The sequence below is a fragment of the Polyergus mexicanus genome, unplaced genomic scaffold, assembly GCF_030449975.1.
Source record: "Polyergus mexicanus isolate NDT 795.1 unplaced genomic scaffold, iyPolMexi1.0 SCAF_3, whole genome shotgun sequence".
NCBI classification, from domain to species: domain Eukaryota; kingdom Metazoa; phylum Arthropoda; class Insecta; order Hymenoptera; family Formicidae; genus Polyergus; species Polyergus mexicanus.
The window spans coordinates 591,633-611,355 of NW_027223323.1; the positions used below are offsets into that span (position 1 = coordinate 591,633).

General features: G+C 39.5%; 1 protein-coding gene across 1 annotated transcript in view; it reads right to left on the minus strand.

The window, feature by feature from the left end:
- Positions 1-19,723, minus strand: part of LOC138944875 (uncharacterized) — a 279,898-nt gene that overhangs the window by 184,204 nt on the left and 75,971 nt on the right. The window contains exon 4 of the mRNA XM_070315941.1: positions 6,575-6,615. Coding sequence (XP_070172042.1) covers positions 6,575-6,615 — 41 coding nt within the window. The remainder of the gene's footprint in view (positions 1-6,574; positions 6,616-19,723) is intronic.

Sequence of the window (19,723 nt, forward strand, 5' to 3'; positions counted from 1 at the left end):
AATGTCGCCAATGGCCGCTTTGCTACGAACTACGAACTCATAGTGCAGGCTTGTGATACATTACGAGGGTAGAGCAGCAATTTTTCACGTTTATCGCATTCTTGTTGCGGTCTCGAGCCGATCCGCGGCCAGGTAGGGATATACGTACGCAGAACGTAGCTCGCAGGACGAAGGATAATATGAAAGAACGCCCGGAATTAATTACCAGTGTGGCCCGACGTTTATACCGGGCGAGTTTATAATCCGCGGGTCGCATTTGTCTCTTCGAGGGAAACGCATTTAATGTTTTTGCGAGAGAGAGAGAGAGAGAGAGAGAGAGAGAGAGAACAGCATTTACCATATTCGACCGTTTCGCGCATACCGAGGGCCGCCGTGAGAAACCGGTGTAAGTGCATTGTCTTGTAAAAAGGGTACCCGGCCGCGGGTTCAATTAACTTAATGCAAATTACCTGTCGCGTCCATGTCTATATATACGCGTTCCAGTAAGAAGCAAGGTAGAGGAAAAATTCATGAATCATTTTATGCGTATCTGATAACCACACAACGCCCTCGCGAGCGAAATTATGACGGATTGGTTTTTATTAAAAATTATCGTCGAAGAAAATCTTTAGCGCGTCGACAAGACAGGGGTAGGTAGCCGCCCAGCACTCTCTTCCTTGCGCGAGAGATTATAATTTTGTGAAAAATCTCTTTCCTAAATATAACAGAGTAATCTTCCTAATCGCGTTGAAAGCATTTCGTCGCGAGCAACATATTTCTTCGCACGATACATTTCCGTTTGATCATAAAAAAAGGAAGGGAAGGCAAAGGCAAAAGATATTATTTTGCCGTTTTGCGAGAGCCAGAATCGGCTTTCGTCGAGTCCAAACGTCCCGCAGGATACACTCCCTATATATTGTATACGAAAACCGCTTCACTCATCGTCTATCCTTCCTCCATTGAAGAAGTTGCAAAGTAGCGGAACATGTGCGTCCCGTCGTCGAGTATAAATATTGTATGGGCCGAAATCGTGTAAACGTGAATCTTCGATACGAAAGAGGGTATTAAACGTATTTACGAAATTGGTGCAATTTATTTCCCGAGTTCTGACACGCTCGATAACACGCGCGATTATGCGCGCACGCTCATTAAAATGCAGCTCAAAGGATGCTGCTCAATAATATGCCGCTGTCACGTAACCCGTTCAATTCACTTTAACGGGTTCTTTGCATCGCATTTTCTTACGTCGACTTCTTCGCGGATGTTCGTGAACCCCTCGGGTTTGAGCAAAGATACGTTCCCGGTGGCTCAATTAATGAGCGGTAATTACGGACCCCCGTTCCGACGCGACCGCGCCGAGAATATCTTGAAAAATTCCTTCTCTCCCAACGCCGGTCGCACTTAATTACGCAAAAATACGTTGACGCGATTTTTCCTGCCGATTTATTGTTCCTCGAGCGACGCCGGGAGATCCTTGCTCGCGGCACCGAGTCTCAAAGACTCGTTAATTGAGACAGAAATTTAATTATCGATTACACTTAATGCGAGAGATTAGTTTATACAATACCAAAAGCGTACCCGCTATTCTTTTTTTTCGTTTCACGGATTCTCCAATAAATCTAAATTCAAATTTCATATAATGATATTTTATCGAAACAATCTTTCAAAATAATAAGCAATATTTTTATCTATCAATTTCGCACATCTTTAATTAATATAATAAATCAAAATCTTCAGCCGTTTGAAATGATAAAATTTGATTTCTAGTACTTCTGATTTAATGCGCGATTACTTCTCAGACACTCCTTTCATAAATAGATGTTCCTTTGATGTCGAGGCTATGATCGTGATTCTGTGCATAAAAAGGCGGAAAATGGAGCCAGTAAGTTTATGAGGCATTATGTTAGATGAAAATTTCATTCCCCGGGACCCTCGGAATATTGTCCGCTAGCGAATAACCGCGGGACGAGGTGCTTGAATTTTCAACGGGCCGCCTCCCCCTGCAAAGGGACATCGAGGGGTAGAAAACACGTCAACGTTTCGACAACTCTGGCGACAATTCTCCAGAGCGCCCCGCGCTTCTTTTTCCATCCACCATCGTGTAATTCGAAATGGTGCGTGTTGCATTCCCGTGTCCGATGCAATATAGCCACGTGCATACGTCGCGTACTTCATACAGGGAATTACAAATGGACAAAGCCCAGCTGCCGACCGACACTACTGCGGTGCCAAATCGAATGGTGACACGCGAGACACGCGACTCTTTCTCCCCCGCCCCATTTTCCGCCCTCAACCATGCACGCTTGATCGTCATCACAATTTCTCTTTCATTCTGTATCTTTCACTCGCGATCCCTGACGCGCGTTTGTGTTTTTAAAATGATGGCATACAAATATATCCACTCGAGCAAAAAAAAAAAAAAAAAGATTGTATGTGACATGTGTATAATGTACAATAATATATAATTATATATGAAAAATTCTTGTCGAAACGATAACATTTAAATAAATTTAATCATTTAGCCAAAGATATCATCTTCCCTCCTTTTAATTGTACATGTACCGATTGCTTCATTTTTCTTCAAATCTTTATAACGCGTATGCGACAAAGACGCACGATTATTCTTTCAATACTCTACTCTACTATATTTTCACTCTTTCTTATTAATTTTCATATCTAGTATGTTGTCATAAATCACTAGTATTTTTCAAGTATTAATCGAACGTACTATGGCTTTCCGCTCGATGCAATTGCACACGGTTGCCGAGAGCCATTTCGAAATTGTCCCTTCGTTCGCATCCATTAATTACGGTCGTGCTATAACGGCTTAAGCGATATTGCCAGATCGTCACATTAAAGAGTCACGCGTTACCACTTACAAGCATCGCGTTTCATTAACACCGCAGTTTGTCGAGGAAAAAAATACGTTTTTATAGAGCAAGAAAAAAATGTGTAAAATTAATCTACTTTCGTTACGAACATATTGAGACTAATTTAATTATCTTTTTATAGAATTTATACGTTGCCTTCAAAATAATTTGTATATAAATATAATTATTTGAATAATGATGTATATATTTCTAATAAGACACTACACTTTCATCGGTACTCAGTACACGAATCTACCAATACACAAACAGATCTAGGACAGTGGCAAATCTCTCGCGTGACGCCTACCCTCCTTCAAGGAATCGTAATCACGGTTTTAGTCTTGCTAGTAACAAACAAATATTTTCAGGATCGTTGCTTAATATGTTAAACATTTCATACCGAGGCCCAGAATAGCGGCCGGGAAAACCTTGTCCCTTTTAGTCGCAAAGTAATGTCAGGTATTACGATTCCCGGGAGAATTCCTACGCCCCTTCTGTCTCTCTTAAATTATCGCCATAATTACGGCGTATGCATCGTAAAGCGCGGCCGCCCGGCACAATGTCGTCATGCTCGCGAGTCGGGAGAAAAGTATGCTTGTGATCAACGTATTTCCTCTCCGTAGACGCGCGACAATTTCACTGTTTTATCACTCGAATTATTTTACGCGACAAATCTCACATTTTACAACCTACATCTCGCTTCTAATCTCTCATGATAACGTAAAAATGATGGACGCATTCGCGTTACGTAAACTGCGAAAAAGTCAATTATGTCGATATACAATCAATTCGCGCACCTTTAAAACGCTTGATATTAAGAGAAAATCGCGTGGGACAACGAAACATCGCGTTTGTATTATCGGAGTTATGTATCGGATGCGAAAGAAACATTTTCGTATTTTGTGAGTTATAGAAAGTTCGTGTAACGCTCTTTCCCTAGACTGGCACGGATAAATTATCATCGTGTCACGGATCTACATCACGCGTCTACTTCGTCCGCGTGTTGGTGGCCTATCTCGTGTGATTCTTTCTCAACACGGGGTCCTCGGATCGCGTTTCGTAATCTCACACGTGTACACGACCTTTCACCGTACCTTCCTTCGGCAAATGATTAATGATATCGTCTTATGGTCGGACGAAAATGTTGCAACATTTTTGGATTCTACTCGTACAATTCTTTTCATAGAAAAGAAATTAATTCTACGTCGCGGCACTCGGAAGTCGAACATGTCGAATCGGATGTATTCTCGCGTGCCCATCTTTCTAGTATTGTGTATTATGAGAGTGATAGCACGCGATCTAATCATGATAATTCAATGTTACAATGTGACAGTACATTTTCCGTCTAATAATATTCATTAAACTCTTAAATCAAATAACAGTAGAAACTGCACACCGATATATGCCAGAAGTAATAAATATTATAAAGAAATTGTATATATTAACAAAGCAATTTTTTTCACAGCAAAGATATAATTTTTTTCGTAGCAAACGGGGTTATACGTTCCATGAATCGCAGATTTATATTAATGATAAGGAAAAATATCGTGACTCCAGCGAAAGCCGGCTTATCGTCTAGTAGCGTGTCATAATTTCTACCGGACATCGAATTAATTCCATTGCTTTTAATTTGTCATTCTCCATGTGACACTGGCGACACAGATGAAAAGTGACAAGCACGCGACGTACTGATTAAGAAACTTCAACATTCAGCTAACACGTCGACGTTCATATTTTGAGAAAATATCGTGCACGAACAACTTTATTTCACTGTGACTTGGAATACGATCGATACTTTAACGATACGCAAAGTAGAAATTTAAAAAAAAAAAAACATGCCGTGTAATAATTACGTTTTATTATCTAATATCGCGATAACCGAAATATAAATCTTCAAATTTTTTCTTAATTTATATTAACTTACAAAATTGTCATCATTATTAAATCACGTACGATATTTTATTACAGCTATAGCGAAAGATTATTTAGATGCTTTTCTTCTAGATGCATCGAAAACCTTGCGATCCAAACCATTATATTATAATTATAATTCAAAAACATTTCTAAAATCCTTTCCGAGCTAGAATATTAAAAATCACGTTGTGTAATCATAGTTACACAACGGCAATTATAATATAACCGCGCAAAGGCAAACGAGGGCGAAAACACGCTGCAAAAAAAAAAGACAAGAAGAGCTAGAGTAGCAGAAAGCGAGGAGTATAATAAAACAATAGCCGCAATTTTTTTATTATCTCAGCGATGATTAAAGTAATGCGATTTTCATCCTTTCATCGAGGCAGAAGCGCAAATGAGCGGCTGGGCATTGTTCGCGTTTTCCCGCGCTGGCTAACAATCGTCGTTTCTCTCACGGCTCCGCGAAACCGAATAATCAATCCACTTCGCCGTGAAACGTTTTCCTTTGTATCGCGAAATATCCGCGCCTCTCGACATCTTTGCGACGACGCGACGGTATGCGCGAGTGGCATTTCGCCGCCAATATAGCCGCGCATTCGCCGCGTCGTACGCATCGAAAGAGTGCGTAAAAGCGGAGGAAGAGAGAATAAAGCGAAACGGCGCGATGATAAAGGACGGATAGGGCGAACTTTAAACAGCCGCTGCATAATGCATCCGGTCGGGTGCGGCAGTAACGGCACCGCCGGCCGTTTCTTCACCCCGAACGGCGCCCTTCGGAGTGGAAAGCTTTCCCGTCGCGAAGGGCCAACTTTCGCCGTCGCGTTGACGCGATCCTCTCGACGTAGCGCGCACTCCGCCGATGAAGCCGTCGAGTGACGACGAGTCGGTGACGGTGGATTATTTCGACGATTCGACACGAGTGGGATTGCGTCAAATGCCCGAGTGGATTTTAACGGGGCTGGCGCGAACGCGATCGGTCCTGGCTACCAGCGTGCTCGTTTCTAACTCGCGTGTTCGTCGCGTCGCGTCGCGTAATCGCCGATAATTACGACGGAATGACGCGGCCGTTCTTACGGCACGCCTGCACGCCCGCAACGTATTATTCTATCGTTTGCATCGACCGTACACGCATCGATACAGGCAACTTCGATCGATGCACTCTCGTGTAAATATTTTTCACACGGTCACAAGACACTGGATGGTTACTTGTTACTGGGAAATATTAAGGTAATACACGCGTTTTAGAACGCGTGATCGGGAACATTCGCGAAATGGTGAAAACTTCGAGAAAAGTATATATAGATATGTATATATATCTGTATATATCTTCTTTCGTCTAAAATATTTATCATAGTTATATTTGAGAAAGAGAGAGAGAAATATAAAATTCAAATATAGTATATTTCTCTCTTTGAATATAAGATCACTGCTACGTGACAAGATTTCCCCATTTATTATATTTGATTGAATAATATGGCTTATTTTTACCTTGATAAGGGTCTTTGCTTCAAATCTCGGATTTATTCAAACTACATACTGTCGTCATATTACGAAATATAAAGGAAAATTTATGGGCAAAGAAAATATAAATTTTTAGATGTTCTCTGACGAGAATATAGACGAAGTATCGTCGTAAATTAAAGATATAAGTTTATTTATATCTGAGAATTAAAACAATGGATCTGTCATATATTTGTCTATATAATAACTTTATATTATTACTAATATATATATTTAGACATATCATTTGAAATATTATTATCACACATAGATCCGTTATTTTAAAATATAAATAAAAGTCTCTCACTCACCGATCGATGTGCAACAGCGAAGATAATAAACCCCTGTTGAGCTATAACATAAAAAAAAGATCCAAATTATAATAATGCCCAAAATAATTAATATTTCAAAAAATTATTATCATACACATTGAATTTTATATTTAGTACGTACAATAATAAACGGATATTTAATAAACTAATTTTATAAACTCTGGAAAAATTCTAGTTCTTATTAAATAACTTTTACAGAATTATAACTTTTATATAAAAAACTTTTATTTATATACTATAAATGTGTATATATCTAATATAATCTGATATAATTTAAATTCATTATTCTTTGAATAATGCATTTAAATTTTATGTATAACTTTATTAATACTTATTAATAACTTATTTTGTACAAATAAATTAGATAGATAGAATCAGTATTTTATCTTAATACTATTGTATCGCTTTTGGCTATAACGTTAACAGTAGTGAATATATAGCGCTTCCGACAATCCTCTCTCGCTCCTTCTCCTATCTTCATCGAAAGGAAAGGGAAATGGAAGCGAGGATCTTGCTTCAGCCCTTATACTGGCACCCCTTCCTTCGTGGTAACGCGTTAATACGCGCGTTACACGCGTACAATACATACGTCCAAGTGAAGGAGCCGCAATGTTGGCACCGTCATGTATGTATGTATATATTGTAACCCCACGTCTCACCGTCACCCCTTCGTGAAGCAGTTCTCTATCACCCTCTCGCTCCCTCTCTCTTTTTCTCTCTATCGCCCTATTCCCACTCGACTACCCTTGTCGCGCCGCGTATCGAGGTACCTACACGATTCTCGCATTACCACAGTGACCTTCCAAGCTTTGGTCACTTAGCAATTACTTAACGAGCTTCCAGACCGGCCCGCGTTTGTCGACACTGCAATGGCGTGAGGTATGCTCAAGCCCTTTTTTGCCGGAAGTAATATGTTCGCAGCTCGGAAGCTCTCCCCCTCGTTACGGAGCCAATGAGGGAATGCCGCGAACTGTCGACGGAAATTCTTGTGGAAGAATATTATAGAGAAAGGGTTTAAAGGCACAGTTACAAGCAGTCGGAAACGAAGCGAGATTGGTAATTTTTGCGGTATTTGGTTCATTAAAGTTTGAGAAAAATTTAAACGTGGAAGAATTAATAAAAATATTTTGCTAAAATATGCTGTGCGCATACATTCCTCTTGCTTTCCCAACATATAATATTTATAATTTTTAACGTAATATCGAGATTTATTAAATTTCTTAAAGCATTTGTTTACAAAAGTGTCTGCTTTAATATGAATTGTTTTTTATGAACAATTATCAAGATATTATCGTAAAAGAAATGCAAAATCAGTTAGCATTATCAGATGAAATATAATGCAATCGACAAAGCATAGAAAGTATAATATTTTTCCGATATTAAATTATCGAGTAGGAGAGCCCATTAAAATGTCACTTTTTCAGAGAATATAAATAAGCATACTGTGACGAATGAGCACCTGATGAAAATAAAATACAAATCCCGGCACCCGAGGGAAGTAAAGTGTCGCGCGAACGTCAGTGAATAAATTATTATCGAGATGTAGTTGATATTCGACTGGATTTATGCAAAAGTGCATTAATTAAGCTTGCGAAAACTGAATTTCATAACACATCGTTCGCTAATGACAGGAACAGGTAGTTCGACAGACGCAGAGTTTTATCATTACAATATTTGCATATATATTATATATCGCTATCATAGAAAAAGTAGTTAAAACTATAAAAAAAAAAAAAAAAATTTACGGTTTGATTCTATTTTAAAATATAAAATTTTTAAGTAAGAATCGTACATCTCATAATACGTACATTAAATGGAATACAAATAATGATTAGTAACGTATAAAACAATCAATGATTCCATAGAAGTGGAATAAAATCTCGTGATAAAATCAAAGGATGTTTGATAATTTATTATTACATTTTTTCGTATAATCGTCATTCCTTTTTTTCTTTTATAATTATTATTCGCGATAGACCGTATTTATTGTTGACTCGCGTACTAAAATCACATGTATGGGGGGAGAAAATTCTATTAAACTTAAATCATAATTTCGCACTCATCGCAAGGTCTGTGCAAGGGTTCGCGTTTATTGCATCGCAATAAAAAACCATTTCGATAATAGACTCAATGTCGATCTGTATTACTTACAACCCCCTTAGCTTCATCTTCGCGTATATGGCGACGAATGCGTCAATGGGGATCGACATGTCAGTCGTGGTTGGTTGAAAAATAAGGGTGATACTCTCTTACTGACTGTACTAACCCTTCGATAAAGCTCGATATTATGGCGAGTTCGCTTCTGAGATGGCCCTGTGTCCTGAGGGATCGCGAGACATCCTTTATAAGCACCATTCACGAGCGTACAGAGAGTATAAAAGTATCTGTAAATACATACCTCATTAATAGTAGGATGTATCATGTTCCAAGAGGGTAAAATACGAACTTGTCATTTCTTTATGTTATGTATATAATGTTAGCTTTGAAACATTTATATTTTATTCATTATTAACAAAATTTAATATTGAAGAAAATATACATACAAAGTATTTCATACAAGATCAAGTTTTTCATATTGCTCTCTAATTATAAAATAAAAAATTATAAGACACCAAAAATTTTTGAAATTCTTGTTTTTCGTATCATTACCTTGTCAATGTGACAGAGGAATTTGACAGAATTGCCAAAGATTTTTTTCTATAAAATATGTTTTATTGAGATAAAAAAATCTTTCTTCCTATCCAAAATTCATCAATTTTGTCAATTATTATACTACAGAATTGGCTATATATTATTTGTTACATTAGCTGAATACTATACTTATAGGCCTGTCTGAAAAATAAGCACGATACATTATGCGTCCCTCGGAGACGGCAGTAACCCTTCGATAGAAGCCGACATTATGTCGGGTTTCACCGCTCCCAAGATGGGCCTCCTGTGTGTCCTAGGGGATTACTAGACGCCCCTACCAGCCGCCGTTCGCGGATGTATTGAATATAAAAGTATCTAAGTAGATAGTTTGCTGAAATAACATACCGAGTTCGACGTCGCACGCCTTCGTATACAATAGAGAAGAAGCCATTCTGGATGACTTCGACCCTACCAGTTTCCGTGCAAATGAATAATAACCACAAATTGAATCGCGATCCCATCGCGGTCTCTCGAAGCCGAGAAAATATGTATGCCATTTGGATTTCTTTTGAAACACGCATACGCATCAACCGTCGAAAAATTTTCAAAGGATTTCGTCACGAATATACGATGTTGAAATATCTGATCGAATTCTGAAAACACAATTGCTAATTGGAAAGAATCATGCGTGTGATTTGCAAACGTCGATATGTATTTTACACGTTGTTTTATAAGCAACTTAAATCTTTAAATATATTATATCTTTTTTTCAACTTTAAATTATTCAATATGAACTTATAAACGATACTAACTATACTAATGGCCATCTAGCGAAATTATACAAGCGCGGTTTGCACGGAATACGATCGTTTCTGCACGAAAACACACTTGCATGCTACGGTGAAAGTTCACGTCGTATCGCTGACATAGGACAGTCGGTTATCATCGTTGATAAGTGACATCCGTTACTGTGGGTGGGGTTTATGGCAATTTGAAACATTAATTGCAGATTAAACAGAGGTCGCAGGTATACCAGTGTGCAGGGGTAATTATGCCACGGTAATCTCCGGCTGACCACTCGCGCACCTATGGCCAGTAGTTCTGAACGTCGCATGGCTTTCGCTGCACACTCGCAGTTGCGAATCGCACGTGTGTGCGCCGGCGGCTTCACCCTAAGCTTCGGCATTTGTGTATCAACCGTAGCGATAACCTGCCATCCGTGATTGGCAGTAAGCGCGTGCCGATGTAATGCGCATTGAAATCTGCACCGGGCACCGGACGTAAAATCGTAAACTATCGTGATTCATCTCTCTCCGTTTATTATTATATCGCGGCACGAAAGCGATCCGTCGACGCGGAATCATGCACGTTTATCGAAATTCTTCATTCGCATGTGCATCGCGAAATAATCTCTCAATCTATAGCGGCGCGAAACCACTTTTAATAAAGAAGAAAAAAAAATTAATAATTCGCGTGACATGCAAAAACACTCGTGCGACTATCTGTTAGAAAAGATCATTTAACTCTTTCTCGCACACATGATATACATAAATATATATTATTACTGCGCATAGATTAAGTAAATAACGTACAAAAATATTCCTTTCCCAGCAGTAGAAGAGAAGAAAAGTTTCGTCGCTAATAGCATTTGTTTGCAATATCCATTTGTAAAATCTCCGCGAGAAATGCAAAGGGAAATTGCATGTTCTTTCGTACTTTTTTTTCTTGCTTCGCTTCGAATCGTCTAATATCGAACGCGGAGCTTGCTCGTGTAAGATTACAGAAACGAGGTGTCTCGAACGACATCTCGTATTAACGAATTCCATTATGGGAACAGTTATGACAGTGCGCTATCGTTACTGATGAGCTCAGGGAGCTACGGCACGTACCACGACCTCTTGGCGACCTCCACCTTTACCTTCATCCTGCTAAAAGCTTCGAAGAGACCAACGCACCCAAAACTTTGCTACTTTGAATTCCTAAAGAGCGCGTCCGATGCAGTAAAAAGCTGCATTAATTAAATCCATGATTTCAATCAGTTGTATTCATCCCTTATATATATATATATATATATATATATATATATATATATATATATATATAAGTCGATTTATTTTTATCTTTTTTTATAAAATGACCGTGACTCTTTCTCTTTGATAGCAGAGAGAGAAATGGTTTTAAGAAATTAATTATTTCTACGACAAAAACGCGCCGTTTCTGAAAATGTCAAATGTAATCCTTCTTGACGCAAGTATTTGGCTTATATCAGCAACGTAATAAATCTCGGCTAAGAAATTTAAGCGCAACGACTTTATTATTCAAACGTAATCGAAACTTGCGAAATTTAATGACGCTTATGATGTCTGTGCATATAAATAGTATTTTCTTAGAAATCCGTTTTATTTTAATAGAATAAGCATCGCGGAGAAACTTGGTCAATATCACGATCTATATGCAAATGCCTGCATCCTAGAAACTTCGGCGCACAGATGAATCATGTCTCGCGCAAAAATCTGTATCCTTTGTCGAGTTCACGAGTTCGTAAATGTAATGAAATCAGCGCAATCTCGGTGAAGATCGAATGAGCCGGCGCCAGATTAACCGTATATAGCGAACTTTTTCTTCACGATTCCAGAACACGTCGTTGTCTGGCCGTAGGGGTGAGGGTAACCCTCCGCGCCGCGGAAGATAACATTTAGCCGGGGCCCCAGAAATATTCTAATCCGCCCTTTCCCGACGTTACGCGCCTCATCCGACGCTGTGGCAGCTGACGTCCTCACAAAAGTTTCGTCTCCCCGCCATACCCTCCCTCTCCCTACTCGTCCCTTATTTTCTTCTTTCTCAGCCCTGTCGGCCGAAACGTTATGCATCGAGCTCTCTTTTCCCTTTCTGTCTCTCTTTCTCTTTTTCTTCACCCTGTCTTTCTCACTCGAGCATGCTTTGCTGCGCAACAATGAGGGGATTTATTTTATAAACACGGGATATCCCCCGCGAGGCATTGTGCTGTCCAACGGAGAAGGAAAATGAGAGAAAACGCGTGGGGTGCGGAAGGGGAAGAGTTAGAAGAATGACGCGGAAGAATTATGGCCGCCGTGACTAACGTGCCACTTCGCGGACTGCTTGCTCTAGCAAGACCGCGTTCTGATCACCGGCCCCAAAGGTAATTCCATTTCGGCCAGAGTCCCGCGATACCGAAGAGACCGAATTTTTTTCACGGCATGACGAAGTCTGAAGAATCGCATCTCTCTCGGGCTGAATTTTCTTTTCGGGCTGTACGCTTGATAAAAAGTCAAGAGCGACGCTGCGTCTTCTTTTGCGACTGGCTTACGAAAAGTCGTCAAAATAAATTACTTTCTAACGAGATTAATATTCTTAATAAATAATTTTATTGCGTTTCTTATCATCGCTAAAAGGCTTTGCAGCAAAAAGAAGCAAATCTATCTCATTATGCTTTGATACAAGATGAAAAATATTTTCGTGACGCTTTTATTATATTAATTTCATAATAAAACAATGTCTACACTGTGTATTTATATTCTTTTAAATTTTCAATAGACCTACCTCATATTTTATTATCAAACCGAATGTATATTTTATTTCTTTTATAATTACAGAGCAAAAATAAAAAGCAGAATTAAAAGATAATAACAATAAAGCTTGTAATTATGATTGAAAATATCGAATAATGTTTTATTACCATCACAGAAAAATTAAAAATAAAAAGATGATATAAAATGTGGATGTTGAATAAATAACCGATATAAATATACTTTAATTTCTTACGAAAAGAAGGATTTATTCCTCGAAAATTGTCATCCAATGTTCTGTTGGATCAATACTTTTATATATCGATAACGTCTACATAATTTGCACTTTTCACGGCTTTTTCCTCCGTTATACCTTCGATGGCGTAACGCTCGTAATGAGCCGGGACAGTTGACTGACACGGCCATGACCCAAATGCTCGACCTCTAGCTACCGGGTTCAGCTATCGCGATCACAGGTGCATGCACAAAGCCAGTTTGGCACTAAACTGGTTATCACGGAGCAATTTTATTTTGGCAGAAATCTCTCGTTCGTTTAACGACCATTCTTAGATCGAGGTTAGTCGGTCGTGTTATCTGGGCGACCGAGTACGTGATCGGTGACTTGCGACTTGCTAAAACGTAGAATTTAATTTCTTATTCACGAGGTCAAAGAATCGCGCTGCTCGTTCTTCTCCGAATTAGAAAGAGGTATAAAGAGAATAAGAGTTAAACTGCAATTAAAGTTAAACGACATCGGTGAAACGGACCGCAAGGCGGATAAACGTGGCGCGTTTTCTATTATTCCTCACATGGAAATGACAGAGCTTTGTACTATATGATGACGTTCATTTCCTCGCAAACGACATTCTGCGAAATTGAACATTCGGACTTATTGTTAGCGGTTTAATCGTTGAAAAATCATGAGTTTTGTCTCCGTCCGCACTTGCCGTTTCGAACAGATTTCGTGCTGCGTAATCTTATTCGCCCACGTAGGGATGTTATCCCTTTCCTTGAGCCAACAGCTTTCCCGGGTGCAACATTAAGCGGAGTTGATTGGCGCATTTCCGGCACGTGCCAAACTGCAAACTGCTATGACCCTTCTCGGGCACGCGTGCGAACAGGCAAGCGCATTAACTGTTAGTTTCCATTGCATCGCGTCTAATAGTTTCTTCGCAAATTTCAGCGCCAGATGTAATTAAAAAAACGTAGAATTTGTAGAAAACAATAAGAAAATATTTGCCAACAAGTTTATTCTTATACGAAGAAAGACAATAGTGGCTCGACACCAAATGCGTGAAATGGACTCCTTCCGCAAACTTTAACGGAGAGATAGCTCGTTACCAGGAAAGAAGAAACGCGAAAGAAATTTTACATGATAATAACATCAAAATAATTCAAGTGACTATTAAAGAATACTTGTTGATGAAATAAAAACGAATAAGTGTGGAATAGAATATAAATGTCGCAAATCGCAAGTTCCATCTTACGTAGAATTCTTTGATGATTTTAATGACATAATGTTAAAAGTATTCGCTAGCAACACACGGTGAACTTCTGCGAGTGACGTAAAAAGAGAAAGATTATTAACTTGTCCGGACCGAGAAACTATGTTGGATCTCTCCATTTTCCATGTAGCCAGCGGGGACACGCGAATGAAATCACACAGACATAGGGCAATCAAAGTATCAAGTAACGCCCCGAAGGCTACCGAGATATGATGCTCTTTATATGTATCAGTATTAAAAACGCGCAAGCAGACTAGAAGTCTATTTAATAATTTTACTTAAACACTGCGTTTGTGAATCACGATATGATCATAGTAAAAATTTTGGTTTCATTGAATACTTCATTATAATGTTAAAGAAACGATGTCTATATGTTCTCAATTTATGAGTAATAAACTTCAACCTTGAATTTATATCTTCAGTTTAAATTGAAAATGACAATCGTCTTCATTTAACTTGCTATGAAACTTTATACTTAATATCACCATTTAACTATTTAAATTTTAGTTATCTGTTTCAAACGTCAAATGCTTTAAGCCAATCTCTGGTCGTTCATTATATCTCGCATTCACAAAATCTCAAGTTACGCGAAAAGATATAAATTCCTAAATGAAGTTAAAATGAAAATTAAATAGCGAATGCGCCATAAAGTCGAAAGCACGGCCTGCTCGGTTATTAACTGCTCGGAGTAACTATTTGTCTTTCCGAAAGTCCCCGCGGAGTTTCAACTAGCGCCTCGAATGCCCTTCGTCTTTTCCCCATTTCGCTAATAAATATTTCAATCGCAATGAACCGAAGGTACAGCGAGATAATGGCATTTCGTGTAGCCCTACGTTTTTCGCCTTTTACGCTCTTACTCTCTCGCCACCGTATCTCATCGTTCAATGACGTGATGCGTGCCCACGCGAAAACGCATAGATAAGATTAAAATCGGAGAGCGCCAAGAAGGCGGGACGACGGACAGGACGACATCCCCCTCCGATCGTTAATAATAATTACGAATTAACGTGCCGCGCTAAAGCCGCGTCGGAGGATTGAAATCGCTGCAAATGTAAAGTTATGACGAGGATTTATAACGCTGCGGGTCTTGGGACTACGCGCGGCGACTTCTACGAGGTGTAAATTGTTCGCGCAGGAAAGAAAGCCCCCTGCTTAAACGAGATAGCCGGGAATTATGTGAGCGGTATTACGCAAAATTATGTTTCTCCATAGCGGTCTATATGCATTTCCCCGAAGAAACGCGGGAACGGTCGAGAGGTCTCCCGCGTTGAAATTCGTACGCAGGCAACGCACGTGTGTCACGCCGTTAAAGTGTGATCCTTCGTAACTTTTTTATGTAAACCGAGGCCGTGTCTGAAAAATTCATCCACGACTACTGTGTCGCGCGCAAACGCGACTACATCTCGAGCCCCACGTTTGGTCTCACCGATTCCTCGGTCCTATCCGAGCAATCGGTGAGACCAAACGTGGGACTCCCCCTCGCTCTCGTCAGACACATTCCGCTTAACGTTCACAATTTCCAACAGTGACATTTTTCCTTGGACGTACGGCGGATGCCGGTGGATGGGGTCACAGTTTTACGAGACCGGGTTACGGCAGTAGTTATACGACTCTCGACACGCCGGAACGCGAACGACGGCCGTCGGTAACGTGTAACTCCCTTCGTTACGCGTTCCAAGTTGTAGCAGCGCGTTGCACGATCGTTAAGACGATTAAGAAAAGAAAGACGATGGCACTACAATTTCGCTGAGCTGAATTCGTGCAATGTTAAAACACAGTCACTCGCATTCTCAGCCGACTTATATATCTACGATTACACGGCCTGCTGACTCTCGCCCGTGGTAGAGCCGATTATTCTACGGGCGCACCGGTTGCAGTCGAAAGTTTCGCCATCACGTGACGACCGAATCCGACAGGACCAAAAGTTTTCGGCCCGAAACTCCTGCGGACGACTCGCCCTCGTAAGTTTCGCGGAATTTCTCTACGTGTCCGTTACGAGCATCTCGCCGTGATTCCATCTTTCGCGGATTTCTCCGGTCGCGTATGCGTATGCCATCAATGACGATCGCGATCGTCATTTGTACACGTCCGTCTCTTTGTCCCGTACGATTGCGATGTTTTCTCTATGTTTCGGAAAATTTAGGACAGCGTGAAACAAATTGATAATAGTCGCAATTCATGTCGACCGTAAACTACGCTTTATCTATGATCCTCGCTGAAAGATTCACCAAATATCAATATTTTTTGATTATAAAAACGATACATGTGATTCAATATAAACATCGGATCATACGAGAGAGAGAGAGAGAGAGAGAGAGAGAGAGAGAGAGAGAGAGGAAGAGAGAGCATCTCTAATTTATTTTATATATTTTTATATAAAAGAAATTTTTTTATTAAAATAAGTAGTATTTCATACAAGTAATATTCATTTGCAACATAATAATCTCTGTGTAACATATAGTTCTCCTTTCACATAAATTGATTTTAATATATAATACTGCAAAATATTTAATTGACTTTAATTAAGTTTAATTAAAGTCTTTATAAATTTCTTAACCATCTCTTCTCATGTTTTATTATATTTTCATACTCCCGAATATATCGATGAATATATTTTAATTATTTTTTACAACACACTTGGCAGAATAATTATTATATTCTACAAAACATGTGTGTTCCATTGTTCCATTTTGCATAATATCTGCCATGCACAATGCAAAATTATAAAAGAGAAAAAGCGTTATAAAAAAGAAATATACTATCAGAATCCCTTCATGCAAAATCCCTTCATTTAATAGCATTATTTAGTTCAACCGAGTACACGTCAAATAAAACGTCGTTTGTTGCAAAACGGAATAAAATTTTACATTTATATTCCATCTATTCGCTATCGTTTACATAGAGTCTTCACTGAAATGTAAAATGCGAGCACGGTCCGCGCTGGACGTATTTTTTTGTTCGCATCCCGCTTGCGAATTTTTTCAAATATTCGATGAGAATGCGCAATCTAAGAGTCGCCGTCGATGCGAACCAATATTATTTAACCTGACAAAGTCATCCAGTCGATAAAAAGCTCGGTCCGACATCCCGCCAGACAGCTTCATCGATTTTCATCCTGAATGTTTCATATGACCGCGCTTGCCTTTCTATCCGACTAATCGATTTTTCCATAAAATTTCAAGCAGCCCGTAAAAAATTAAACGTTTTATACGTTGACACGCCCGCCGCTCTTTCTCCAACAACCCACGTTCACCTGTACGTCACTTAATTGAATTATTAAGCCTACTCGGGTGCGAAGGATAGATGCTCGCGGCCCGGCTAATTGCGGCCTCGTAAATAATGAGAACGATCTACACTGCGCCGCGCAGCTTCGCCATCGGCCATTGAGGGATGGTGCCGCGAGGGGACCGGCGCGTTGAGTGCCCCCTGAATAAACAAATACCGAAGCTTGCTCATTATTTATGACAATACCACGTTGTGGGCTCCGCTGCGGACGCTTGACGGACAGAGGGCCGGTCGGTTATATGTATATCCGGCTGCGGTATGAACGCGGGACGAGTCGGCGCAAAGAGGATGCGGAATGAGAGAGAGAGAGAGAGAGAGTTCCGGTAACCTCGCCACCCTCGAACTCATCACGACAAGGTGCGATGAATAACTGAAAATTTCCGCGCCCGGGCGAATTACTTGGTGCCGGTCCTTCTCCGAGACGCGATTTCAGTGTCGAAAAAGATGACGCAAACTCGACTTTTCGCTGTCGACGCGGAAAAGATTATCGTTAAATCTTTGAAAGTTTACTCGCAAAAACAAAAAATTAGCGTTTTTCGTGTAAATAAATTCGTAAATCATTCGCGTGAGCGTGACATAATCGAATTAATTATTCCAACTACAACGAGCAAACAATCCCTAAATATACCATATACTACGGCTAAATTTTAAATAATGCAACTCTCTCTCTCTCTCTCTCTCTGCTACGATAAAATAAATATAATACTAACAAGTAATGCTAATTGATTGAATAACAATATCAACTATATTTTAACTGTAATGAACGGGAAACAAACTGATATTTCATGTCTCTGGAATTAACGGTAAAAGAGACGATTACACAAATATGTATCGAAATATAATATTTTAACGAAATGTTCGATAATTATCCCATAATGAGGATCAAATATTATTAAAATGCATATTTATAATTTTTATTTTAACACAATTTTCGCCGAAAATTTATACGGCGATATAAAAATGCCATATAATTTCGTGCCGTTGAACCATGACAAACGAATTTTTTCCGAACACATATTCTTAAAACGAGAGAAAGAGGAAGCGAACGCGGTGTCGCGAAGGTCAATCAAATCGATTAAAAGATATGTCGGATATGATCGGATGTAAAACGGGAATAATTATACGCGTAATGAAAGCCAGGTAAAACGTTACCGCGCTGTTCACGGAGACGAACGACTGCTCCCGCTTATAACATTAGTACAGCTTTCTAATTATCTCTTCCTATTAAATTGGTATAAAGCCAAACTTCCACCTCATATTTTTTCACGAAAGTATCGGAATTTTTTAGCCCCCGTGAATATATCGGATATTCCTGGAGCTCGCCGATACCTGATACCGAGGTACGGTATCCGGAAGGCAGATGAAAGCCGACTGTTTTTTTTACGAATAACGCGATATTATTTTACGTTCATTTACGCTGCCGCGGCGAAACATAAATACGCGTTAAAGCAAACATGACGCGCCGCGTGTATGCCCGGCAAAATATTAATTGAAAATTATTAATACTCCGACGAATGTTTCGTCACGATATAAACGCGAGACGCGTTAACATTATTTCTGCGATTGTAATTATCGTTATTTATACTACATTATATATGGATTTCTTATATCTTTTTACGCCGCTCTCACATTACTATTGCTGAAATATTGTATAAGATATATGCGCGAGAAGAACTCGACCATTTTTTTCATTCAGTCAGGGAGAAGATAACAAGATTAGCCGCGGGCTTCCAACGAACGATGAACGATGAACCTATTGGCCGCTTTAAATTATGGGGATCATTAAAGAAACACGGATATCAATTAAAATATCGCGTATCATATATTTTTCGATCCGACAGTGGGACAAGAACGGCATAGAGGATTCTCATATTGGCTATTCATTAACGTCCGATCGCAATTTCGAAGAAAAACGTAGGTAGTACGTATATTCTTGTCTCAACGCGGGAAAGTCCACGTGCTCTCTAGAATCTCTCAAATACATACCAACGAAACCGGGCATCGCGCACTGTAAACACGGAAAGTCCATTAACAATTTTAGGGCCGTATTTTTGCAGCGCGCTGCCGGAATACAGATGCGTCCGCCACCGCGAAATACGTCGATATAATGGATATAAATATATTTATATATGATACACCCGGGGTTGTGCGCCTCGATAAATCACGCGGCTGTTATATTA